Consider the following 26,936-nt stretch of genomic DNA (forward strand, 5'->3'; position numbering starts at 1 on the left):
CTAAATGAAGGATGCGGATACCTTTCTCGAGGCAGCTGGTGGTTAGGGTTGTGTCGACAGCGGATGCTGAGGCCGAAAAGCTTGCGGGCAGTGCGTTGGATCTTCTGGCGCTGGATCTCCATGGAACTCTGTAGGAGTTTGTACCGGTTCTGAAGATCCCAATCATTCCCCCAGTGCTGGTGGATGCTTCCAATGGTCAGGAAATGGTTGCTAGGTAGCCTTTTCATGAAAGATTTAAATTCATCTGGGAAAACATGAATATAGACACAATCAAGTGGAGATTCTTTGGCTGGGGAAGAGGAGTGCAATATGGACTTGCCTTCCCAAACTAAATTTTTAAGCTTGGTGTGTTCTCAGTCTCCCGGCCATTATCTGTAGTCCGGTCTTCCTTATGGCAATCGGCCCAAACATCAGCAAGCAGCCTGGGTATTTGCCAAAGTTGTTTAACGCTATACTCAAAGTTAAACTGACTTTGGGAAACATCCGAATGTTACAGAATCTGAACAAAAATGAGTGTTGAGTGTTTCAATTTCTAAATTCCCCCCACCTTTCCTGCATGTTTCTAATATCATGTTATATGCACTAATTTAACGAATTTGATCCGAAATACGAATTAAAAAATGAAATTATGCGCAAGTCTAGTAGACAGGAGGCCCTTTCCCTCCTTCTCCCATCATTACCTGAGTTCTCTAGATCTTTGTACGCCTCTGTCCAAGACTTTGCCATGTTGGCCAATGTGTACTCCATGATCTGAATGTCGGTGATGGGGCAATTGCATTGTGGGAATTCTTCAGCACACTGGCAACCACACTGGCTGTCTTGGCAAATATATTCTCCCTCTCCATTGCACATGATGTAACTCAATGCCGACTGCACAAATTTCTCTTGTAAGTACTGAGGGAAGATGACCTGGAGACCTAGAGAGGAAAAAGGGAGAAAAGGAAACAACAGAAATAAAGTCTACAGGTGAGACATGCAATGCATTTTAATAGACCTCACAACCTCTGAGGATGCTTGCCATAGATGCAGGCGAAATGTTCTGGGCCTGTAAAGAATTTCCTTTAGAATAGAACATTCAACCTTTGCCCAGCGGGAAGCCAGGGGGGCTGAGGAGAAGTTCTCAGAGGTTTTCCTCCACAAATAGTCTTTAGATGGCTTGTGAAGTACAACATAGTCCTTTATTAATGAACAATCAAACAGAAACTTCTCTTGTCTTCAGTAAAGTTAAACAAATGATTCCAGGCTTTAATGCAACTGGGGGCTTCCTAATCTTGCCCACGAAGGACAGGCAAGTCTTCGATAACTTCTTCTTTACTTTAAAGGAAAATCCCCTTTTTAACTTCTCCCAGGCTCACTGTAATCTAACCCTTACTGATGTGGGCTCTGCTACCGGGTTGAACTGCGTCTCGAAGCACTGAGTGGACCTACCAGTAAAGGTTTAGATATTCTCCAGCTGGAGTTCTTTGGTCTTTAGGGCTGTTTTCCTGGAAATCTTTAGAGACTCTTAAGACTGTTCTCCCCCAGAAAGTCTTGGATGCTCTTAAGACTGTTTTCCCCCAGAAAGTCTTAAGGGTTGAAGCTTTTGTACAAGCGAAGCTTGCACACATCCTGTACATTAGCTTTCCTTGCGAAGACTAACTAAAAATGGCTCCCTTCCCTTCCCAATTGCCCTGAACAAGGGGCGGAACCAAACTTAATGATGATGGACAGGAAGCCTGCCCTATGACTGCAACCAGAGGAAGCTACCTATCTGCAGAGTCCCAGGAACCTTGAACTGCAAGCAAACAGTTAATACAAAGCAAAGTTGGAGCTCCTGGTACAGCCGTACCAGCACATGAAATGTCAGAAGAGAATGCTTCTAGAACATGGCCATATAGCCCGAAAGACCTACAGCAGCCCAGTGATTCCGGCCATGAAAGCCTTCGACAATACATTTTAATAGTGACTGAAAAGTTCCATGCCAATATAGTGGTGAATCCATTTTGGTGTTTAATCTAAACTTTAAAGGAGCAATTGGAAGTTATGGACTACTATTGGGGGATAAGGTCCACCTTTACATCTCAAGTTTAGATTTACTATTCACTGACAACAAAGTCACTTGCTTGTCTTGAGGTTAGTCTCAATGACTGTCAGAGATTTATTTAAACAGTGCAAGGAAGAAAGTCATTTTGTCTCAGTGATAACTCTCTGCAATTACTTGTTGTTACGGGCTAAGTATCTGTCATGTGAAATGCTTGGAATGAGAAGAGTTTCGGATTTCAGATTTTTTTTTCGGATTTTGGAATAACAATATTTTCATTTATGTATAGAAAGGGATATCTCGCAGATGCAGAGCTAGGCAAGCCTGAACACAACATTCTTGTGTGTCTCATCTACACTTTGTGATTCTAGCTGGAAGATAATTTTTCACAGGGAACAAAGTCTGTGCATCAGAAAGCAAGGCTGTTGTAATATCACCAATGTGGGCAATTTCAAATTTTGGAGTATTTAGGATTTCTGGATAAAGGTTGCTCAACATGTACCTATGTAGAATTATCAGAAGCATATTTCTTCTTCTGTACTCCTACCCTAACTTTTTTTCATTTTATAAATTCTTTATTTATTTGTTTACTTACTTACTTACTTACTATATTTATATACCATCCCTCTCAGCCCAAAGGTGACTCGGGACGGTTCACAGTTGGTACCAAGACCATAAAATACAATTGAAAACATTAAAATTTTATAAAACCATAGCAAGATGAATAACAAACATATATCATTAGCGTCCCCTTACTGAAAACATTGGTCAATCACAATGTACTTGCAAATGCTTGGTCAAAAAGCCAAGTCTTGACTTGGCTTGATTCCTCTGGGTCAGAGGAGCCACCCCGCCCCTCGAGCACCAACTGCTGTTCTGTGCCAGAGTGAAGTTCCATCTTGTCTCCTGCCTATGTCATTAGTTGGAAGCCCCTCTCCCCAGCACCAACTGCTGCCAGAGTGAAGAGAGAGGGGGCCAGAAGACAGTTCCACCTTGTCTCCTGCACATGTTATCAGTTGGGAGACCCTCCCCGCCCCTCGAGCACCAACTGTTGCTCTGGGCCAGAGTGAAGAAAGAGGGGGCCAGAAGACAGTTCCACCATGTCTCCTGCCTATGTCATCAGTTGGGAGCTCCTCTCCTCAGCACCAGCTGCTGCTCTGGGTCAGAGTCAAGAGAGAGGGGGCCAGAAGACAGTTCCACCTTGTCTCCTGCCTGTGTCATCAGTTGGGAGCCCCCCTCCCCCAGCACCAACTGCTACTCTGGGCCAGAGTGAAGAGAGAGGGGGCCAGGGGACAGTTCCACCTTGTCTCCTGCATATGTCATCAGTTGGGGACCCCTCCCCTCAGCACCAACTGATACTCTGGGCCAGAGTGAAGAGAGAGGGGGCCAGGAAGACAGTTCCACCTTGTCTTCTGCCTATATCATTGGTTCAGAGCCCCTCTCCCCAGTACCAACTGCTACTCTGGGCCAGAATGAAGAGAGAGGGGGGCAGGAAGACAGTTCCACCTTGTCTCCTGCCTATGTCATCAGTTGGGAGCTTCTCTCCCCAGCACCAACTGCTACTTTGGGACAGAGTGAAGAGAGAGGGGGCCAGGAAAGCAGTTCCACCTTGTCTCCTGTACATGTCATCAGTTGGGAGCTCCTCTCCCCAGCACCAACTGCTGCTCTGGGCCAGAGTGAAGAGAGAGGGGGCCAGGAAAGCAGTTCCACCTTGTCTCCTGTACATGTCATCAGTTGGGAGCTCCTCTCCCCAGTACCAACTGCTGCTCTGGGCCAGAGTGAAGAGAGAGGGGGCCAGAAGACAGTTCCACCTTGTCTCCTACCAATGTCATTGGTTCAGAGCACCTCTCCCCAGCACCAACTGCTGCTCTGGGCCAGAGTGGGGGCCAGGAAGACAGTTCCACCTTGTCTCCTATGTTATGCTAATAATATAATATAATATATTGTATATACATATAATATGTATAATATTATAATGTAATACAATATTATAATTATATATTTTATATTAAATGTCATATTATCAATAATATTACAATATAATGGTATTTTGTTGTTGTTCATTCGTTCAGTCGTCTCCGACTCTTCGTGACCTCATGGACCAGCCCACGCCAGAGCTCCCTGTCAGCTGTCACCACCCCCAGCTCCTTCAAGGTCAGTCCAGTCACTTCAAGGATGCCATCCATCCATCTTGCCCTTGGTCGGCCCCTCTTCCTTTTGCCTTCCACTTTCCCCAGCATAATTGTCTTCTCTAGGCTTTGCTGTCTCCTCATGATGTGGCCAAAGTACTTCAACTTTGTCTCTAGTATCCTTCCCTCCAATGAGCAGCCAGGCTTTATTTCCTGGAGGATGGACTGGTTGGATCTTCTCGCAGTCCAAGGCACTCTCAGCACTTTCCTCCAACACCACAGTTCAAAAGCATCTCTCTTCCTTTGCTCAGCCTTCCCTAAGGTCCAGCTCTCACATCCGTAGGTTACTACAGGGAATACCATGGCTTTGATTATGCGGATAATGTACAATATAGTAATATACTAATACTGATATTGTACTATGCTAATAACATAATATATTCTATGTATATGTATCTTGAAAACCGCTTTTAGTCCCCTTCAGGGTGAGAAGGGCGGCATATAAATGTCATAAATAAATAAATATTGAAAGCATTTTAAGCACCATTTCATTACTCCATGCTTCTGAAAGATGAGTATTCCTTGGTTGTGCAGGAAATGCATTCAGGGTTTCAGTCTGAATTTGAGAACTATCCAAAGCACTGATACTAATTTGGGGAGGCCTGAATCCTTCCTTTACAGTTTGGACTAAATTGCAGAGTCGGGAGGGTGAGGGCACGCCGACTGCGGGAAAGGACAGGATCAAAATCAGCCAAGGAGGCAATCCTGTTCTTCCTGCACTGTAAGGAAAGTGTGAACAGCCACGGGGCTTTCCCAGCATGCAGCGAGGATTGAATGAATGCAGAAGTGAACACAGCTGCCCTGGTTTTGTCAGTTCCACTTGCATCATGGATTCCGAAGTGGGAGAGAAGGTGGGATTTTCAAGGTCAACAAGGGGAGACTTGGTCTCCCTTTTCCAGTGGGTGAGCACGTGCAAATCTTGGAGGAAAAGCACAGCGAGTTGTTTTTCTGCTGTACCCATATCTGCGGCTTTGCATCAGAAAGCCCGAGGCCCATGGAGTATTCCCAGCTGTTTCTTTGTACCTGATAAGTTCTGCCTGTCAGACTCAGTTTCCAATGCACATGAGGATGACTGTGGCAAGGAGCAAAGGGACAGAGTTCCTTGCTGAGAACCCCAACCTGCTTTCATCTGGCTATGCTGTTGAGATGTGGGATTTCGGACTGGCAGGTAAAGGATCCCAAAGCGCCAGCAGTTCCGTTGAAACATGGCATAACAAAGGTGGGCAGGTCAATTGCCCATCTGCTTGTGTTGTTGCAGTTCTGGACTGTGCTTATCTAATACTGACAGCTTACTGGAGTGGAAGGATAAAGGAAGGAAGAATCCACAGGGGCCAAGGCAGACAGAGAAAAGAGGACAGCAGTGGTCTTATCCATACCCTACCTCTATAAGATATACATATGTTTATGGAGGCTTACTGTTATATGAAGGCGAGATCTCTGAGATCTCAGTAGCAACATGAGGTGTCTTCCATCACACCTAAGGCAACAGTTTTGGTTTTGAGGGGAGGCATCGCACATGAGGACTTGTGACAAACATAATTATTATTATTAAACTTTATTTGTACCCCGCTAGCATCTCCCAAAGGACTCGATGCGGCTTACAAAGGCCGAGGCCTCAAACACACAATACGACAATACAAAACCTAAGGCAAATTAAAAACAATTAAGCAAACTAAACAACAAGTAATAAACAATGCACTAAGACGAAATAAAACTGGGCCGGGCCAGAGCAATGGGTACAAGGGTTAAAAAGTGCTGGTGTGACAGGTGGACTATAAGGCTAATAGGGCAAGTACAGTGTGCAGTGTGCAGCAACCTTAATTTAATAAAGTGCTTATGAGACTTGGTATTGGAGATTTCCTATTCTGGGAAGGCACATCGGAACAGCCAGGTCTTCAAGTTCTTTCTGAAGACTGCCAATGTAGGGGCCTGTCTAAGATCTTTGGGAAGGGTATTCCAGAGTCGGGGAGCCACCACGGAAAAGGCCCTGTCTCGTGTCCCCACCAACCGCGCTTGTGACGCAGGTGGGATCACGAGCAGGGCCTCTCCAGATGAACAAAGAGAACGCGTGGGTTCATAGACGGAGATGCAGTCACGCAGGTAGGATGATCCCAAACTGTTCAGGGCTTTGTAGGTAAGCACCTGCACCTTGAATTGGGCTCGGTAAGTAAACGGCAGCCAGTGGAGCTCCTTGAACAGGAGGGTTGACCTCTCTCTGTAAGGAGCCCCAATTAACATCCTGGCTGCTGCCCGTTGGACCAGTTGGAATTTCCGAGCCGTTTTCAAGGGCAGCCTTATGTAGAGCGCATTACAGTAATCCAACCTAGAGGTGACCAAGGCATGGACCACCCCGGCCACATCAGCCTTCGCGAGGTACAGTCGCAGTTGGCGCATGAGTCTTAATTGTGCGAAAGCCCTCCCAGACACCGCCAACGCCTGAGCCTCAAGCGAAAGCGATGAGTCCAGGAGGACTCCCAAACTGCGGACCTGTGACTTCAGGGGGAGTGTAACCCCGTCCAACACAGGTTGCCACCCTATACCCCGGTCAGGTTTGCGATCGGCCAGAAGGACCTCTGTCTTGTCAGGATTGATCTTCAGCTTGTTCCTCCTCATCCAGATAGACACAGCGGCCAGGCACCCGTCCAGCTCCTGAGAGGCCTCCTTGGAATTGGGTGGAAATGAGTAATAGAGTTGTGTGTCATCCGCATAGAGGTGGCACCTAATTCACTATGTAACACAATTTGGATTATAAATGTCATTTCCTAATTGGTTCTATCATAGGTAGGTAAAGGTTTTTCCTTGACATTAAGCTCAGTCGTGTCTGACTCTGGGGGTTGGTACTAATGTCCGTTTCTAAGCTGAAGAGCCGGTGTTGTCCATAGACACCTCCAAGGTCATGTGGCCGGCATGACTGCATGGAGAGCCTTACCGTTCTGCCGGAGCGGTACCTATTGACCTACTCACATTTGCATCTTTTCAAACTGCTAGGTTGGCAGCAGCTGGGGCTGACATAAAACATAGAAGGAAATGATTTAAGAGTAGGCTGGCATGCCTACTTGTGGTATGAGAGGGGGACGAAGGAAAATAATGTTGGTAATTACTTTGTCAGAGCGTCGCTGTTGGGAGTCTGGCAAAAATACAAACAACATCTCAACTCCAAAACACCTTTATGGATCTCCCCGATGGAAGCACATCAGCAAAGACTTTTAGGTTGGCGAAGATGGCCAACGTATAGAGACTTGTTAAATAAGAGTACAAATACTATTAAGACTTACGAGGAGTTAAAACAGAAGTTTACAAATCTCACATGGCTACATTATATGCAAATTAAAGAGTATTATAATCAAGATAAAAAGCTAGGCTTCTGTTGGGAAGAAGTAATATGGGATAGGATATTAAAAATGGAAAAGAAAATAATATTCAATATTTACAATATATTACTTTACTGGCTGACCGAAAAAGAACAGGTTAAAGAGTGTATGATAAAATGGGCTCAAAATCTAAGAAGACCAATCCAAATGAGGGAATGGGAGCAAATGTGGAAGAGAAAATTAAAATATATCTATGCAATAGACTTAAAAGAAAACTGGATAAAAATGTTCCACAGATGGTATACTACACCAAAACAATTCGCTAAAATGTATAAAACAGTCTCGGACAAGTTTATTTATTTATTTTATTTACTGCATTTGTTGACCGCCGTTCTCAGCCCTAGGGCGACTCACGGCGGTGTACAACATATAAAAACAGTTTACAATAAGGGAATATCACAACAATAATATCAACATAACTATCAACAATACAATTACACTAAATCATCCGTGCCGTCTCATCGTAGAATCATAAACCAATCTCGTTATCCAAATTCCGTTCCAGTCATCATTGCCAATTGTTGTAGCACTTAGTCAAACGCCTTCTCAAATAACCATGTCTTTAGTCTTTTGCGGAATGTCATAAGGGAGGGCGCCTGTCTGATGTCTACAGGGAGGGTGTTCCACAGCCGGGGGGCCACCACCGAGAAGGCCCTATCCCTCGTCCCCGCCAGGCGTGCCTGTGAGGCAGGCGGGATCGAGAGAAGGGCCTCCCCAGACGATCTCAAGGTCCTCGTGGGCTCATAGGCCGAGATGCGGTCAGAAAGGTATTTTGGGCCGGAACCGTTTAGGGCTTTGTAGGCCAGCACCAGCACCTTGAATTGGGCCCGGTAGCAAATCGGCAGCCAGTGGAGCTGGAACAACAAGGGCGTTGTGTGCTCCCTGCATCCAGCTCCTGTTAGTAACATGGCTGCCGCGCGCTGGACTAGCTGAAGCTTCCGGGCCGTCTTCAAGGGCAGCCCCACGTAGAGAGCATTGCAGTAGTCAAGGCGGGATGTGACCAGAGCGTGTACTACCGTGGCCAAGTCAGACTTCCCGAGGTATGGGCGCAGCTGGCGCACGAGCCTGAGCTGTGCAAATGCTCCCCTGGTCACCGCTGAAACCTGGGGATCCAGGCTCAAAGATGAATCCAGGATCACACCCAAGTGTTGGAAATGTAAGGACCAACTTGGATCCTTTTACCACATGTGGTGGATGTGTAAAATGACAGTTAATTTTTGGACAAAGATACATGAAGAAACACAAAAGATTTTAAAAAGAAGTTTGGTGAAAAAACCAGAATATTATCTATTAGGGTTTACGGATATGGATTTACAATTAAATGAACAAGAAGACAAACTTTTTACATATATGACCACAGCCGCCAGGATTGTTTTCACAAGAGAATGGAAACAGGAATCAGTTCCACCAAAAGAAGAGTGGATAGGGAAAATTAGAGAAATAAAAGGTATGGGTGAATTGACTTTTTTGTTGAAGAAAAACACAGGTAATATTTTAAAGAGGACAAATTGGGACTCTCTCGATAACTATCTAGAAAATTTGTAAAAATGAAAATAAACATGAGAGACAATTTTTCTCTTTGAGAAGTAAAACTTTTTTATGAAAGAAAGATTATTGCCAAGAAGATGGAATGGAAGTCATCCCTTTTTCCTTTTTTTGTTTTTGTGGGAGTTTTTATCTCCCTTTTTTTTCTTTTTTCTCTTTTCTTCTCTATTTCTTTCTTTTCTCACTTCTATATGGTTTATTGTTCTCACTCTTTCGTTGTATTCTTTATAAAACTTAATAAAATTTCTTATAAAAAGAAGAAGCTGGGGCTGACAGCGGGCACTCATGGCTTCAAACATGCGGAACAACGGCTTCAAACTACAAGAAAGGAGATTCCATCTGAACATGAGGAAGAACTTCTTGAGTGTGAGAGCCGTTCAGCAGTGGAACTCTCTGCCCCAGAGTGTGGTGGAGGCTCCTTCTTTGGAAGCTTTTACACAGAGGCTGAATGGCCATCTGTCAGGGGTGATTTGAATGCAATATTCCTGCTTCTTGGCAGGGGGTTGGATTGGATGGCCCATGAGGTCTCGTCCAACTCTTTGATTCTATGATTCTATGATGCTATTGTCCTCCCAACCCTGCGAGACATGAACTGTCTACAGACATCACATGCAACTTCTGGAACGATTCCATCAACGCTGCCTCCAAAAAATCCTGCAAATCTATTGGGAGGACAAGCAGACAAATGTCAGCGTGCTGGAAGAAGCAAAGACCATCAGCATTGAAGCAATGGTCCTATGCAGGACTGGGCACATTGTCCGGATCCTCAACCACCGTTTCCCAAAGCAGTTGCTCTACTCCGAACTCAAGAACGGAAAACGGATTGTTGGTGGGCAGGAAAAGAGATTGAAAGATGGGTTCAAAGCCACCTTAAAAACTCTGGCATAGACACTGAGAACTGGGAAGCCCTGGTCCTTGAGCGCTCCAGGTGGAGGTCAGCTGTGACCAGAAGTGCTGTAGAATTTAAAGAGGCACGGATGGAAGGAAAAAGAGATAAACGTGCCAAGAGGAAGGTGTGTCAAGCCAACCCTGACCGAGGCCACCTTCCAGTTGGAAACCAATGCCCTCACTTTGGGAGAAGATGCAGATCAAGAATTGGGCTCCACAGTTACCTACAGACCAGTACAGTGATCTTGGAAGACTCTCCTACTCAGACAATGAAAGATCCCCTAAGTAAGTATGTACTAAAGCTTCCCACTGTCAAATAAGAATTGCAAGTGCTAGAAGTTTCTTTTCCTCGAAAGAAAACCATCAGAATCCAGATTCCAGGGCCACTCCTCCTCCTTCCAGTCTCTGTCCCCAAATATTCATCTTGACTGCAGTGCTGCGGTTATTCTGCCTGACAGCTGCCACTACTCCCCTCTCGCTCAAGAATTAGGTCAGACAAAACTGGGTGATGCACAGCCAACGGGCAGAGCGTTTTAAGCTGGACCAGAGGTCCAGAAGAGTGTGGTCTGCTTTGTGCCCGTCTGCATTTTTTAAAAGCAACCCAGCCACGATGAATGTTATCGACATTGGGACAGGCAACCAAAGTTTTCCCTCACCTCTGAATAATAATGCTGGGATTTCAGACAGCCGTTCTATTCTGCAGTGAATTCCAATCTATTGACACAGACAAGTGGCTACTGGCTTGTATAACCAGCGTAATGTTGTTATTTGAACATTGAATTATGATTCTGAAAAGAAGGGTTCGATTCCTCACATGGCCATGGAAACTCATCAGTTGATTTTGGGCAAGCCACACATTGTGATAGATTTGCCTTAAAAGGTAAAGGTAGTCCCCTGACATTAAGTCCAGTCATGTCTGACTCTGGGGTGTGATGCTCATCTCCATTTCTAAGCCGAAGAGCCAGCGTTGTCCGTAGACGCCTCCAAGGTCACGTGGCCGGCATGACTGCATGGAGCGCCGTTACCTTCCCGCCGGAGCGGTACCAATTGATCTACTCACATTTGCATGTTTTCGAACTGCTAGGTTGGCAGAAGCTAGGGATGACAGTGGAAGCTCACGCCGCTCCCCGGAATTGAACCTGCGACCTTTCGATCAACAAGCTCAGCAGCTCAGTGCTCTAACCCACTGCAGCACTGGGGGTTTGCCTTAGGTCACCATAAGTTGGAAACATCAGGTGACATGTGGCGCTTGACGAATCCAAGGCTGGAGTTAAAATTGCTAGAAGAAGCATTAACAAACTTAGATATGCGGATGATACCACTTTGATGGCCAAAAGCGAGGAGGAGCTGAGGAGCCTTCTAACCAAGGTGAAAGAAGAAAGGGCAAAAAAAATGGGTTGCAGTTAAGCATCCAAAAAACCAAGATGATGGCATTTGGACCAAACTTGGCATGAATACTCAATATGCCCAAATGTGAACCCTGGTAGAGTTTGGGGAAAATATTCTTAAAATGTGGGAGATGTAGTTGCTGGGATTTATAGTTCACCTACAATCAAAGAACATTCTGAACTCCACCAACGATGGAATTGAACCAAATTTGGCACATGGTTCTCCCATGACCAACAGAAAATACTGGAAGGGTTTGGTGGGCAGTGTCCTTTGGTTTTGGAGTTGTAGTTCACCTACATCCAGCGATCACTGTGGAGTCAAACAATGATGGATCTGGACCACACTCTACACAAATACTCAATATTCTCAAATGTGAACACTGGTGGAGTTTGGGGGAAATAGAATCTTGACATTCAGGAGTTGTAGTTGCTGGGATTTATAGTTCGCCTACAATCAAAGAACATTCTGAACCCCACCAACGATGGAATTGAACCAAACTTGGCACACAGTTCTTCCATGACCAACAGAAAATACTGGAAGGGTTTGGTGGGCAGTGTCCTTTGGTTTTGGAGTAGTAGTTCACCTATATCCAGAGATCACTGTGGACTCAAACAATGATGGACCTGGACCAAACTCTACACTAATACTCAATGTGCCCAAATGTGAACACTGTCAGAGTTTGGGGAAAATAGAATCTTGACATTTGGGAGGTGTAGTTGCTGGGATTTATAGTTCACCTACAATCAAAGAGCATTCTGAACTCCACCAATGATGGAATTGGGCCAAATTTCCCACACAGAACCCCCATGACCAACAGAAAACAGTGTGCTTTCTGATGGTCTTTGGCAACCCCTCTGATACCCCCTCACAACCCCCCCCCCAGGGGTCTCGACCCCCAGGTTGAGAAATGCTGTTCTATATGGACACTTTGGAGGAAATGATGGTTTCCTTATAATAAGCCCTAAGCTTTAAAGCTGCCCCCCCCCACACACACACACACACACACAATTTCACACACACGCTGCAATCTAGAAGGTGGTTCCTAGAATAATTAGCTACGTTCTTTGCCTCTCCTCTCCAGCTGCCTTGCAAGGTCTGATTAAGAATTATTCACAAGGCCGCAGGTAATGAATTATGACTTTGTCTCCTCTGATCTGATCATAAACAAGCCATTGTCAGGAACTGGCAATCTGTGATGGCTCAGAGGCCACTTTGAGGAAAAGAGCAATGTTCCTGAAACACCAGCTTTGGTTGGGCTCAGCTGGCAAGGACCTGAAACGATGATGCCAAAAAAAGTGAAATGGCATCAATGGCAACAACACCAGAACTAGAAAGCTATTCCATCCATCCATCCAAGACAGGACTCTTCTCTTCTCAATGGTGACACCTCCCAAGACCTCAGGAAGAAGTCTATCTCATCAACGTTATAGGAGATAACACTTCGGTTTGGTGTTGAGCTTGGGGATTTCTGCATGCAAACCAGTGCACCAAGGTGATAGATATAGGAAAGTAATGCTGGAGGATAGAATGGCAAGCAAGAGGGGAGCAGGGAGAATCTAGGGAGGAAAACAGTGAGAAGAAGCCGGATAAAATGAGAGGGAAAATTCCTGTTGTAGCACAGCAAGCGTCCGATGATTTGTCAGAGGGTGAGGGGAATTTGGGGTTTCAAAATAAGGAGTCTGTGTGTGATTGGAGAAAATTGCAGGCCTCAGATCAGAGAGAATTGAGTCAGTTGAGTCAGAGGAGGCCAATGTTTGGGATTCTGGTGCTGGTTCCAGGCAACCGGGAAAAGTGGAAGTCCTTGGGCTGATGTGGAGTTTTCTCAGGAAAATAGATTAGGCCTGAGAATGGATGGAGTTAAAAACAGACAAACTAGATATTCTTACAGAATCCGTGAGAAGGCTTTGAAGTCCAGGTGTGTTTGGCATGATTTCATGGGTGCCTGTGCGGGCTTAAATTAAGTGGTCTGACTCATGGCTTTGTTCCTGTAAGGGTTTGCCTTGGAAGAAGCTCATGTTTTCTGGTTTAGGATTTCATGTTTGAATAACTGCTGTGAATTCTGATTCTCTTGACTTTATGTACTATCTATGCCATTTTAGGATTACTTCTATTGGAGTGCATTCCTCCCATAGGAAAGTTTTGCTCCACGATCTCCACTAAAACGAGCTCTCCTCCGCAAATAATCTGTCCTTGTTTATCTCGTGTTTATCTCGCCTGAGTTTTTAATCTGTTTCTACCCAATTTTCTTTTATCCATTACATGTAGCTCGCCCATGTTACCCCGATTGTGTTTATTGTAATTTTATATTGCTATGTTGTCTTCTGTTTTATGTAATTGCATTATTATTGTTTATTACTTGCGCTTTCGGTTTTGTTTTATTTCATGTCATTGTTGTTTTGGGCTTGGCCTCATGTAAGCCGCACCGAGTCCCCATCGGGGAGATGGAGCGGGGTACAAATAAAGATGATGATTATTATTATTATTATTATTTGTATTTCCTTTTTTTTGGATTACTCATATTTTGTATTTTCTATTCTACTGACCCTTTTGGAAATGTCCCTTTTCCCTTTTTGAAGGATATTAGAGGCAAAGATTGAAGCACTTGGGCCACATAATGAGAAGACAGGAAAGCTTAGAGAAGACAATGATGCTGGGAAAATAGAAGGAAAAATGAAGAGGGGCCGACCAAGGGCAAGATGGATAGATGGTATCCTTGAAGTGACTGGATTGACTTTGAAGGAGCTGGGGGTGGCCACAGCCAACAGGGAGCTCTGGCATGGGCTGGTCCATGAAGTCACAAAGTCGGAAGTGACTGAACGAATAAACAACAACAAACCTGCTTTCCTTAATACAATTTTTTAGATAGCACTACTGGACTCTGGTGTGGTGCTGGGTGAAAAGTTGCTCCAGTGTTGTTCATTCGTTCAATCGTTTCTGACTCATTGTGACCTCATGGACCAGCCCATGCCACAGCCCCCTGTCAGCTGTCACCACCCCCAGCTCCTTCAAGGTCAATCCAGTCACTTCAAGGATGCCATCCATCCATCTTGCTCTTGGTCGGCCCCTCTTCCTTTTTCCTTCCATTTTCCCGAGCATCATTGCCTTCTCTAAGCTTTCCTGACTTCTCATGATGTGGCTAAAGTACTTCATCTTGGCCTCTACTATCCTTCCCTCCAATGAGCAGCCGGGCTTTATTTCCTGGAGGATGGACTGGTTGGATCTTCTCGCAGTCCAAGGCACTCTCAGAACTTTCCTCCAGCACCACAGCTCAAAAGCATCTCTCTTCCTTCGCTCAGCCTTCCCTAAGGTCCAGCTTTCACATCCGTAGGTGACTATGGGGAATACCATTGCTTTAACTATGCGGATCTTTGTTGCCAGTCTGATGTCTCTACTCTTCACTCCAGTGTTACAGTGCAACAATTTCTCCTTGTCGCTTGGAGAATATTTGGGGATATTCAGAATCATTTCTTTCATGAGCCACTATGATAGGGTTTTGTGAGGCCCTCCAAGGACTCCTAAAGAACCCCGCTAGCTTTTCACAGCTGATTTAAACCAAACACATTTATCACTTAAAGCAAGACAAGTTAAAATCAATTAAAACAATTAAAATAATGGAAAGCTACCGTACAAGTACAAATGGGATAAAATCAGTCAGTCCCTAAAGGCTTTAATAAAAAAACATATTTGGAGTCGGTGATGGATAAGGAGTGAATATTTTATAGATAAGGGTCAGTACATTGCATAGATCTTTTAAAGTTTAGAGTAAAATCGTTGAAAGAGTTATCCAATGTTAATTTTTTTTGTCATGTCAGGAGCGACTTGAGAAACTGCAAGTCGCTTCTGGTGTGAGAGAATTGGCCGTTTGCAATGACATTGCTCAGGGGATGCCCCGATGTTTTGATGTTTTATCATCCTTGTGTGAGGCTTCTCTCATGTCTCCGCATGAGGAGCTGGAGCTGACAGAGGGAGCTCATCTGCGCTCTCCCCGGATTTGAACCTGCGACATGTTGGTCTTCAGTCCTGCCAGCACAGGGGTTTAACCCACTGCACCACCGGAGGCTCCAATGTGATCAAGCCTATCCTAAAAATAGGATCAGCACTTTGGATAGCTCCCTGAAAAATCCTATTCAAACCTGGGAGGGATTCCACAATCCAACACATTGCATTCTATACTGTGGTAGTTTCCTTTGGAAAGATTGCTTCTTTCTCATTCAGAAAAGACTTGAGAATATTTTAGGAGGCCATAGTATCCCACATACAGACATACACCAAGACAAATGATTTTATGCTGTTGTGTTGTTTACTTATATGCATGCTTCTGCAAAGGTGTTTAGAGTGGCTTGTAGATCTTCTGAATGCGCACAGACGACGTTGTCATCAGCATACTGGAGTTCTATAACAGATGATGTTGTGTAATATATCTTATGTAATTTATTTTTTATTTTTGTTGTGTATTTGTGTTTATATTGTGTTTTACTGTGTTGATCACAGCGCTCTCTGGGCCATCCTCCAAAAAATCGGGTGCCCCAACAAATTTGTGAACATCCTGTGACTCCTCCATGATGACATGATGGCAACAGTTTTGGACAGCAATGGTTCCCAAAGTGACCCATTTAAGGTGAAATCAAGTGTCAAACAGGGATGTGTTATTGCCCCAACTTTATTCTCCATCTTCATCGCTATGATACTTCACCTTGTTGACGGGAAGCTTCCCACCGGAGTGGAAATCATCTATCGGACAGATGGCAAGCTGTTTAACCTCAGCAGACTGAAAGCCAAAACCAAGGTTACAACAACATCTGTTATAGAACTCCAGTATGCTGATGACAATGTCGTCTGTGCACATTCAGAAGAAGATCTACAAGCCACCCTAAACACCTTCGCAGAAGCATACATGAAGCTTGGCCTGTCACTGAACATCGAGAAAACCAAAATGCTGTTCCAGCAGTCACCAGCCATCCCCTCCCCAATGCCAGAGATACAACTTAATGGTGTAACATTATAAAATGTTGACCATTTCCGCTACCCTGGCAGCCACATCTCCACCAAAGTCAACATCGACACCGAAATACAACACCGCCTGAGCTCTGCAAGTGCAGCATTTTTCCGAATGAAGCAGAGAGTGTTTGAGGACCAGGACATCCGTAGGGATACCAAGGTGCTTGTTTATAAAGCTATTGTCCTCCCAGCCCTGCTATATGCCTATGAGACATGGACTGTCTACAGACGTCACATCCAACTCCTGGAATGACTCCATCAGCGCTGCCTCCAGAAAATCCTGCAAATCCCTTGGGAGGACAGGTGGACAAACATCAGTGTGCTGGAAGAAGCAAAGACCACCAGCATTGAAGCGATGGTCCTCCGCCATCAACTCCGCTGGACCGGCCACATTGTCCGGATGCCCAACCACCGTCTCCCAAAGCAGTTGCTCTATTCCGAACTCAAGAACGGAAAACGGAATGTTGGAGGACAGGAAAAGAGATTTAAAGATGGGCTCAAAGCCAACCTTAAAAACTCTGGCATAGACACTGAGAACTGGGAAGCCCTGGCCCTTGACCGCTCCAGCTGGAGGTCAGCTGTGACCAGCAGTGCTGCAGAATTTGAAGAGGCATGAATGGAGGGCGAAAGAGAGAAACGTGCCAAGAGGAAGGCACGTCCAGCCAACCCTGACCAAGACCGCCTTCCCCCTGGAAACCAATGCCCTCACTGCGGGAAAAGATGCAGAGCAAGAATAGGGCTCCACAGCCACATACGGACCCACAAGAATATTGGAAGACAATCATCCTCGGAAAATGAGGGATCACCTAAGTAAGTAACTGTATTGATGGGCGTGGCCTTATGTAAGCCGCCCCGAGTCCCCTTGGGGGAGATGGAGGCGAGGTATATATAATAATAATAATAATAATAATAATAATAATAATAATAATAATATACACTATTTACTCTCTCTGTGTAAAGTCCATAGCAATTACTTGAAAACCAAGATGCTGCAAGAGAGAGATAGGGAATGGATCAATGGAGGCCATTTTGTTTTTCAACCCCTTTGCTTGCAAACCAAAGCTATCCCTTGTTTCTTACCTTGAAGATGGAGTTTACTCTCAGTGCTTTGCAGAAGGACGGAACTCACAGAGTCCAGATTGTCATAACTGTTACAACCCAAGGGGCCTGTCCGTGTTTCAGTAACCTAGAGAAGTGAAGCAAAGTCAGAATCAATACCTTTCCTAGTGGTATTTGGGTATAACAGAAAAACAAGAAAGTTCACAGGAATAGGATGGATTAGGAATGATCAGAAGAACGCCACCCCAAAGCAATTTTAAATTCCAGATGTCACAAATGTAACTTTTGAGAAGCAACAGGAAAAGCACCAGAAGATAGAATAGAAGAAAAGGAAGACAGTTGTTTAGTGTGATTGCAAAGACTTGTACAAAGATAATTCAGTCTCTGGTATCTCCATGCCCAATGTGGAACACATCTCACCACACTAAAACAGTAGATGTGGCTCTTAATGAGACATGCCACCTTATCACGGGGTGTCTGTGCCCAACACCACTGGAGAAATTACACTGTTTAGCCGGTATTGCACCACCTGACATCCGTCAGGAAGTAGCAACCAGTAGTAAGAGGACCAAGGCAGTGACATCTCAAACTCATCCCCCTGTTTGGGTATCAGCCAGCACATCAATGATTTAAATCAAGAAATAATTTTCTAAGGTGTACAGAAACACTCGCTGGAACACCTCAGCAAGCGAGAGTCCAAAAGTGGCAGGCTCAAACCCAGCACCTCAATCAATGCTGTTTTCTAGACTCCTCCCTGGGCACACAGAAAACTGGGTGACTTGGAAGGCGCTGAACAGACTGCGCTCTGGCACCACGAGATGCAGAGCCAACCTTAAGAAATGTGGCTACAAAGTGGAATCCACAACATGCGAGTGTGGAGAAGAGCAAACTACAGAGCACCTGCTGCAATGCAACCTGAGCCCTGCTACATGCACAATGGAGAACCTTCTTATAGTAACACCAGAGGCACTCCAAGTGGCCAGCTACTGGTCAAAGGACATTTAATCAACCACCAAGCTTGCAAACTTTATGTTTTGATTGTTTGCTGTTTGTTGTTAAAAATGCAATACAACTGTTTGGTTTGCTCCTGACACGATAAACAAATAAATCTCCATTGTGATGGTTTTAAACTCCAAATAATATTTAAGAGGAACAGTCATTCATCACAGGTCATTGCCCTCCAGTTTGCTCAGTCTGAAACTCCTGTTATTCTTGACCCAAGCAGGGAGCTTTGTAATGGTTGAACAGAAGCTCTCTGAAGCTTTAGGTGCTCTTATTGCCTATTACAGGGAATATTCCTAATCCATCAAAAATGCAGATGTGTGCTCTTTACCTTAAGAACAGACAAGCACCTCGAGCTCTGAGGATGACCTGGGAAGGAATCTCACTGGAGCATTGCAACACACCAAAATACTTGGGAGTCATTCTGGACCATGCTCTGGCTTACAAGAAGCACTGCTTAAATATCAAGCAAAAAGTGGATGCTAGAAATAATATCATACGAAAGCTGACTGGTACAGCATAGGGATCACAACCAGACACAGCGAAGACATCTGCCCTTGAGCTTTGCTACTTGGCTGCTGAATACACATGCCCAGTGTGGAACACATCTCACCACACTAAAACAGTGGATGTGGCTCTTAATGAGACATGCCACATTATCATATGAAGTCTATTTAGCCAGTATTCCACCACCTGACATACGTTGGGAAGTAGAAGCCAGTAATCAATGAATTATCTCTTCCCCCCCCCCCGCCCCTAGTGCAGCTAGGGAGAGGAAAAGAGCTTTGCCTCCTCCCCCGAAGAAGAGCTAACTCAAAGTAGTTCCAGCTGGGGAGATCAGCCTGCTCCTGGACTTTGACCCACCACACCTACCCATTAACAGTATAATTAATTGGTTGCTTTCACTTCACTTCACTTCACTTTATTTCTTAATTAGTCGCTCTCCACCAAGGTGCTCCGAGCGACTTACAATCTAAAATAGCATTTACACAATATAAAAACATTCAATATAAAAACATTCAACAGATCTGATTACTTAAATGCACCACCAAACAGCCAAGTTTTGAGTGCCTTTACAAAAGGTCACAACTCCGACATTGCTCTAATGTATGGAGGCAATGAGTTCCACAGAATTGGAGCATAGGTCGAAAAAACTCCATGCTGTGTAGCTTCCAGGTGTACCTCCTTCCCTAGGGCCTGGTATGTAGAGGAGATTTTCATGGTGGATCAAGGTGACCACTGATGGGGAAAAGGAATGAGGCAGTCCCTAAGATATAAAGGTCCTTGGCCATTTTGAGCTCTAAATGTCAGGATCAGTATCTTGTAAGAGATCTGATGTTCCAATGTGGTTGTTGCAGAATCGGTGTAATATGGGATCTTAGAGATGATCCCGCTAGCAGCCTGGCCGCTGCATTTTGGACCATCCGAATCTTCTGGGTTGTTGACTTCGGAAGGCCGGCATATAAGGCATTGCAATAGCCCAACCTCGTGGTGACTGTTGCGTGGATTACTGTTGCCAATGCTTCTACCGGAAGGTAGGATGCCAATTTCCTTGCCTGGTGAAGATGAAAAAAGGCCTGCTTACTTATGGCAGTGATCTGGGCCTCCATCGTCAGCGACGAGTCCAACACAGCCCCAAGGCTTTTAACAGTGGCAGACGGAACCAGAGCTTCCCCATCGAAATCAGGCAGAGACTGGATTAATTCTGGCGGCTGGCTGGGCCAGAGTATCTCAGTTTTAGCAGGATTCACTTTTAGTCTGCTCGCTCGCAGCCAACTCATCATTGCTTCCAAACACAGCCTAAAGTTCTCAGGAATCGTGGTTGTCCCAGGTTCAAGACGCAAGAGTAGCTGGGTATCATCTGTATACTGGTAGCACTCTATGCCAAAGCTCTGCACCAGTCCAGCAAGTGGCCGGAGGTAGATGTTAAAGATGCTTTAGAGAGCCGGGTAGGATTATATGAGCCTGGGTGAGACTAAAGGATAAATGAGCTTGGAATGTGAGGGTCTGACCTCAACAGCCTTGGGGAAGATTCCTCCAACACATTTCCCTTCAAAGTCACCCAGGTTTAGGTCACCAGGGGACCTGGGTGATTTGTCCTTTTTAAGCCGGGGGGTAGGCCAGGAAGAGTGAGGGAAGGTTGGCCACAGCAACGCGTGGCGGGTACAGCTAGTATCTCAATGAAACTTGAGTGTAGAAAAGTGTTTGATTACATATTTTTTTCATTTGTTGCCAAGTGCAGACATTTTCTTTGACTAGACATCTGGGGCATCACCTGCCTCACTATCCCACTCTCCACTCTCTTGTTCTCTACTGCCGCTCAACTCTTCCACATCTTCCAGGCAAAAATTAAAGGTTTTTGATCATCTGTCAGGAGGCTTCCCATCGTCAATGCTGCAAAGAAAGAGGACCTGATCTGGTGACACCTAACGTGATGATGGAGGCCAAACCTTTTCGGAAATTGCTCCCTGTGACAGCTTCACCAGTCAATTGCAGGGGGAATACGAATCCCCCCGCACTTCCAGTCGTACCAGAAGATTGCTTTTCAATGATGGAAAAAAGCCTCTCTCTTTTGTCTGGGGGTCCATTCTTGTCTCTTTTGTCTGCCCTCCCCAGAACCTATCTTGTGCCTTGCTCTGTGTCCCTGACCGCTTCAAATCTCAGAGCCTTTTGTCCGGCGGTATTGTAGTCTCGTGTTGCTCATACACTGGACAGCCAGTGAAAAGACTTTCAAAAGAAAGCTCAGCTGACAAAAGGCTGAATGGGAACACCATTCAACAATGGGAACACTACATACCACGTTCTCCTGCACAGTACAAAGTCGTCCCCATCTCTGCATCACTTCTCTTACTACCGTGACTCTTGGGACTATTTGTCCCTCCAGCTCCTATGGCTCACTGGTCAAAGCAGCACTATGGAATTGAGCCATAGTGTGAGACATGGGTGAGGTTCAGGCAACATTGCTTCAACCTCTTTCTATGTCCAAAGTTATGGAAACTCCAAACAAGTCCCCCAAAGACTACAAACTACCAAAACATTATTTAGAAAAAAAAATGGATGTGTGATTTTCTGGCACATTTTGTCCCCCCGTTGCATAGAAAGTCTCCCACGTATGAGAAAACATAGGAAGATACCTCTCAAAGGAGCCTGGAACCCTCTAGCAAAGTGGATCCCAACCTTTTTTTAAGCGGGTACCACTTTGACCAGGGACCACGTTGTCCAGAGACCGCTTGACCAGGGACCACTTTGACCAGGGACCGCTTTGACCAGGGACCACTTTGGCCAGAAACCACTTTGACCAAGGAACACTTGACCAGGGACCACTTTGACCAGGGACCATTTTGACCAAGGACCACTTGACCAGGGACCACTTTGACCAGAAATCACTTTGATCAGGGACCACTTGACCAGGGACCACTTTGACCAGGGACTACTTTGACCAGAGACCACTTGACCAGGGACCACTTTGACCAAGGACCACTTTGACCAGAAACCACTTTGACCAGGGACCATTTGAGCAGGGACCACTTTGACCAAGGACCACTTTGATCAAGGACCACTCTGACCAGGGACCACTTTGACCAGGGACAGCTTGACCAGGGAGCACTTTGACCAGGGACTACTTTGACCAGAGACCACTTGACCAGAGACCACTTGACCAGGGACCACTTTGACCAGGGACCACTTGACCAGGGACTACTTTGACCAGGGACCACTTGACCAGGGACCACTTTGACCAGGGACCACTTGACCAGGGACTACTTTGACCAGGGAACCACTCTCCAACATTAGTACCAAAAAGGTTATGAATAAGTTTTTGGTCAACTTTTGGTTATTTGGAATGCCAATTCAGAAAAATTCCATTTGATAGACCACATCAGCTCTAGTTTCTGATACAGAGCATATGCCATCCAGTAGTCACCATCTGCTCGTCCACAGAAAACAATATTTAATAATCTAGGTGTAGTCTAACCAATGCCATTTTCTGAATCAGCACTCCAAATCATCCCAGGAACAGGCCTCAAAACGAAGACACCAAGGTGTCCCCACTTCCAGGCACTACATGGAATAGCTCTCCTCAGGGGGAGGGAGGAGGAGGAGAAATAGAAGTCAGGTGGCTTGTTTATTTATTTATTTATTTATTTATTTTATTTGGTACACTTGTATACCGCGAATATCTCAGCCTGTACGGCGACTCATTGCGGTTTACAACATATTTAAAACTACAATATTCAATTTAAAAGTATAAAATTAAAATATAAAATACATACTTATACATACATAGTATTGGGCCACCAATACAGACCGGAACATCTCATAATTGAAGTCGTAATCCAATTCGTTGTTGTCCTGCTTTTCATGGGTAAGTCAGCCTCTCCCATCCCGACATCCCTGTTGCCTTGGCACTATTATAAGAAGGTTTCTTAAGACCAGTCACTATCCTTGCTGTATGGTTTCGAGGCAATGGTGTCATAATAGTGAGGCTGTAGACCAGTGGTTCTCAACCTGGGATCCCCAGATGTTTTTGGCCTACAACTCCCAGAAATCCTAGCCAGTTTACCAGCTGTTAGGATTTCTGGGTGTTGGAGACCAAAAACATCTGAGGACCCCAGGTTGAGAACCACTGCTGTAGACCATATTTTCGTTCTTGCAGACCATTGGTGGTCCATAGACCACAGGTTGGGAACCACTGCTGTAGCATCACTGAATCCCTCCATTAGCTACTGAAGTGCCTCTCAAAATTGTGACAAGCAACCATACAGCAGCATCACCCCACATGCACCACATTCATTGCCATCACCACTGTCATCATCATCAACAACATCAACATCATCTTCACCATCATAATCATCATCTTCACTCTCTCCTTTCCCATTCCAAGACTAACTTCTTTAGATCCATCGAAATATACACAACCCATAGCATACCTTGATCGCTCCAGTTGAGATTTGGATCTCATGGAGACGTCTCATGGTTCCATCCCGGTCCACGAAATAGGAGGAGGCGAGCTGGTGAAGGGACTCAACGCTTTGGGTGGCATTGCCTGACTTTCGATCAAGCCGACTTTTGTCCATGTACATGGTCAATGCTTCCTCTCCTAGAATGGAAGGCAAGGAAGAAAAGAGGGAAGAAGATGATGTCAACATCCTACAAAAATTGCTTACATCCAAAATGTGACAAAAAATACTTAGGATGGGGAAGGAAGATGAGATGGCAAAACTTGAGGAGCAAATCTGACCCTTTTCACTATTTTGATGGATAACATTGTAAACACAGCAGAAGCATTACTCTGGTGAATGAGAACAATTCAAATTGATGGTCAATGCTGCAGAATTCCAAATAGCCCCACTTACATTTTAAAAGAAAAGCTTCCAGGACTGTCATATACTGAGAAATATTGGTCTATAAAATAATCCATAGATTAGGATCAAGGGCTTCATTGTGGTGCTCTTCCACAGTGACCTTCCAACCCAAATTTCCTGTTTACCAACTTCCACTTTCCAGCTCTTTGTCAGAAAATAAAATTAATGTACATTGAACAGCAGAGTAACATAGAGAACACAGGACACATATCCTGTGGGCTTTCTCTTTTAGTAAATGTCCCTCAAGGCAGCTATCTCAGTGGGTCTTATGGCAGAGCCAAGCCTGTAAGGGAGTCCAGTGGTGTATCACTTTCCCATAGCCTGCCTTGAATTGTGTTAAGGGCCAAGGATATGTTTGCTTCTTTTACTAAATAATAATAATAATAATAATAATAATAATAATAATAATAACACTTTATTTGTACCCCGCTACCATCTCCCCAAGGGACTCGTTGCGGCTTACATGAGGCCGAGCCCAAACACAACAATACAAGCAATTAAAAAACATAAACAATAAAATACACAACATTATCAATAAGACAACACATAGTTAAAAACAGTGGGAAGGCCAAATGTAGAGTTAAAATTGGAAATAGTGCTGGGACATAGACGAAAGGTGATACTGGTGTTTGTGGAAGGGCATAAAAGCAGACCTAAAGAAATGTAAAATGCTTTGGAGGACAAAGTGCTATGGGGTCATTATTCCGGGAAGGCACACTGGAACAGCCACGGCTTCCCAAAATCCCACATATGTCTTTAGTATATGTCTCTGTATACAAACTCACCGGACCCACTCATCTGGAGAGGCCCTGCTCTCGATCCCACCAGCATCGCAGGCGCGATGGGTGGGGATGAGAGAGAGGGCCTTTTCAGTGGTGGCCCCTCGACTCTGGAACTCACTCCCTAAAGACATCAGACAGGCTCCAACTCTGGCCTCCTGAAGACTGCCAAAACTAACAAAATGAAGTTCAACAGTGACAAATGCAAGATACTCCACTTTGGCAGAAAAAATGAAATGCAAAGATACAGAATGGGGGACGCCTGGCTCGAGAGCAGTACGTGTGAAAAAGATCTTGGAGTCCTCGTGGACAACAAGTTAAACATGAGCCAACAATGTGATGTGGTGGCAAAAAAAGCCAATGGGATTTTGGCCTGTATCAATAGGAGCATAGTGTCTAGATCTAAGGAAGTAATGCTACCCCTCTATTCTGCTTTGGTTAGACCACATCTGGAATATTGTGTCCAGTTCTGGGCACCACAATTCAAGAGAGATATTGACAAGCTGGAATGTGTCCAGAGGAGGGCGACTAAAATGATCAAGGGTCTGGAGAACAAGCCCTATGAGGAGCGGCTTAGGGAACTGGGCATGTTTAGCCTGAAGAAGAGAAGGCTGAGAGGAGATATGATAGCCATGTATAAATATGTGAGAGGAAGCCACAGGGAGGAGGGAGCAAGCTTGTTTTCTGCTTCCTTGGAGACTAGGACGCGGAACAATGGCTTCAAACTACAAGAGAGGAGATTCCATCTGAACATGAGGAAGAACTTCCTGACTGTGAGAGCCATTCAGCAGTGGAACTCTCTGCCCCGGAGTGTGGTGGAGGCTCCTTCTTTGGAAGCTTTTAAGCAGAGGCTGGATGGCCATTTGTCAGGGGTGATTTGAATGCAATATTCCTGCTTCTTGGCAGGGTGTTGGACTGGATGGCCCATGAGGTCTCTTCCAACTCTTTGATTCTATGATTCTATGATTTAGGGAGTGAGTTCCAGAGTCGAGGGGCCACCACCGAAAAGGCCCTCTCTCTCATCCCCAACCAATCGCGCCTGCGATGCTGGTGGGATCGAGAGCAGGGCCTCTCCAGATGATCAAAGGGATCGTGTGGGTTCGTATACAGAGACATATACTAAAGACATATGTGGGATTTTTAAATTCTGTTATTCATCATGAAGTGGAGAAGGAGACTAAAGGAGGAGGACATTACACTGGACAATACACATTTTGGTGTGTCAATTATTAGACCTCTTCCTGGGTATCAATTATTAGGCCTGTTTCTGGGTATATTTGACCCAATAATGCCAAAAATGACATCGGTTTTCTCCTCTCAACTCTAGTTTTGGGATACTGACTATATGCAATATACTAGTCTTTATCTGCTCACCTATAGAAAACCACGATAACCATATCTAAGATAGTGTCTATCCACTGTTCTGAATCAATACCCTAACTATACCCAGGAAATGGCCTAAAAACCAAGACACCAAGAATTATTTTTGTTTGGCTGTCTTATCATTATGACTAAGCAGTTGTGGTATTTTCATTTTTTGAGGTCTTTATATAGAGCAGTGGTTCTCAACCTTCCTAATGCTGCGACCCCTTGGTAAAGGTCCTCTTTTTGTGGAGACCCCCAACCATAACGTTATTTTTGTTGCTATTTCTTTAATTTTGCTACTGTTATGAATTGTAATATAAATATCTGATATGCAGAATGTATTTTCATTCAATGGACCAAATTTGGCACAAATACCCAATATGCCCAAATTTGAATACTGGTGGGGTTGGGGGTGATTGATTTTGTCATTTGGGAATTTTGGAGTTGCTGGGATTTATAGATCACCTAAAATCAAAGAGCCTTTTGAACTCCACCAGTGATGGAATTGAATCAAACTTGGCACACAGAATTCCCATGGCCAAGAGAAATACTGGGAGAGTCTGGTGGACACTGACCTTGAGTTTTTGGAGTTGTAGTTCACCTACATTCAGAGAACACTGTGGACTCAAACAGTGATGGACCTCGATCGAACTTGGCACAGATTATCAATATGCCCAAATGTGAACACTGGTAGAGTTTGGAGAAAATAGACTTTGCTATTTGGAAGTTGTAGTTGTTGGGATTCATAGTTCACCCACAATGAAATAGCATTCTGAACCCCACCAATGATAGAATGGGACCAAACTTCCCACACAGAAAACCATGACAAAGAGAAAATACTGTTTTCTGATGGTCTTTGGTGACCCCTCTGACACCCCCTCACGACCCCCACAGGGGTCCCGACCCCCAGGTTGAGAGGGTGGAGGACATTCTCTGTTTAAAGTGCTTCAGTTGTGTATGTTGTAGAT

General features: G+C 44.9%; 1 protein-coding gene across 3 annotated transcripts in view; it reads right to left on the reverse strand.

Annotated features, from left to right (window-relative positions):
- BRINP1 (BMP/retinoic acid inducible neural specific 1) overlaps positions 1-26,936 on the reverse strand; it is a 186,133-nt gene that overhangs the window by 17,455 nt on the left and 141,742 nt on the right. For all 3 annotated transcript variants that reach the window (XM_067471892.1, XM_067471890.1, XM_067471891.1), the window contains exons 4-7: positions 23,390-23,559; positions 17,481-17,586; positions 681-917; positions 22-244 (exon numbers count right to left, since the gene is read on the reverse strand). In XM_067471892.1, the coding sequence (XP_067327993.1) occupies positions 22-244; positions 681-917; positions 17,481-17,586; positions 23,390-23,559 (736 nt within the window). The remainder of the gene's footprint in view (positions 1-21; positions 245-680; positions 918-17,480; positions 17,587-23,389; positions 23,560-26,936) is intronic.

Source organism: Anolis sagrei, chromosome 11, assembly GCF_037176765.1.
Source record: "Anolis sagrei isolate rAnoSag1 chromosome 11, rAnoSag1.mat, whole genome shotgun sequence".
In the NCBI taxonomy this organism is placed as follows: Eukaryota; Metazoa; Chordata; class Lepidosauria; order Squamata; family Dactyloidae; genus Anolis; species Anolis sagrei.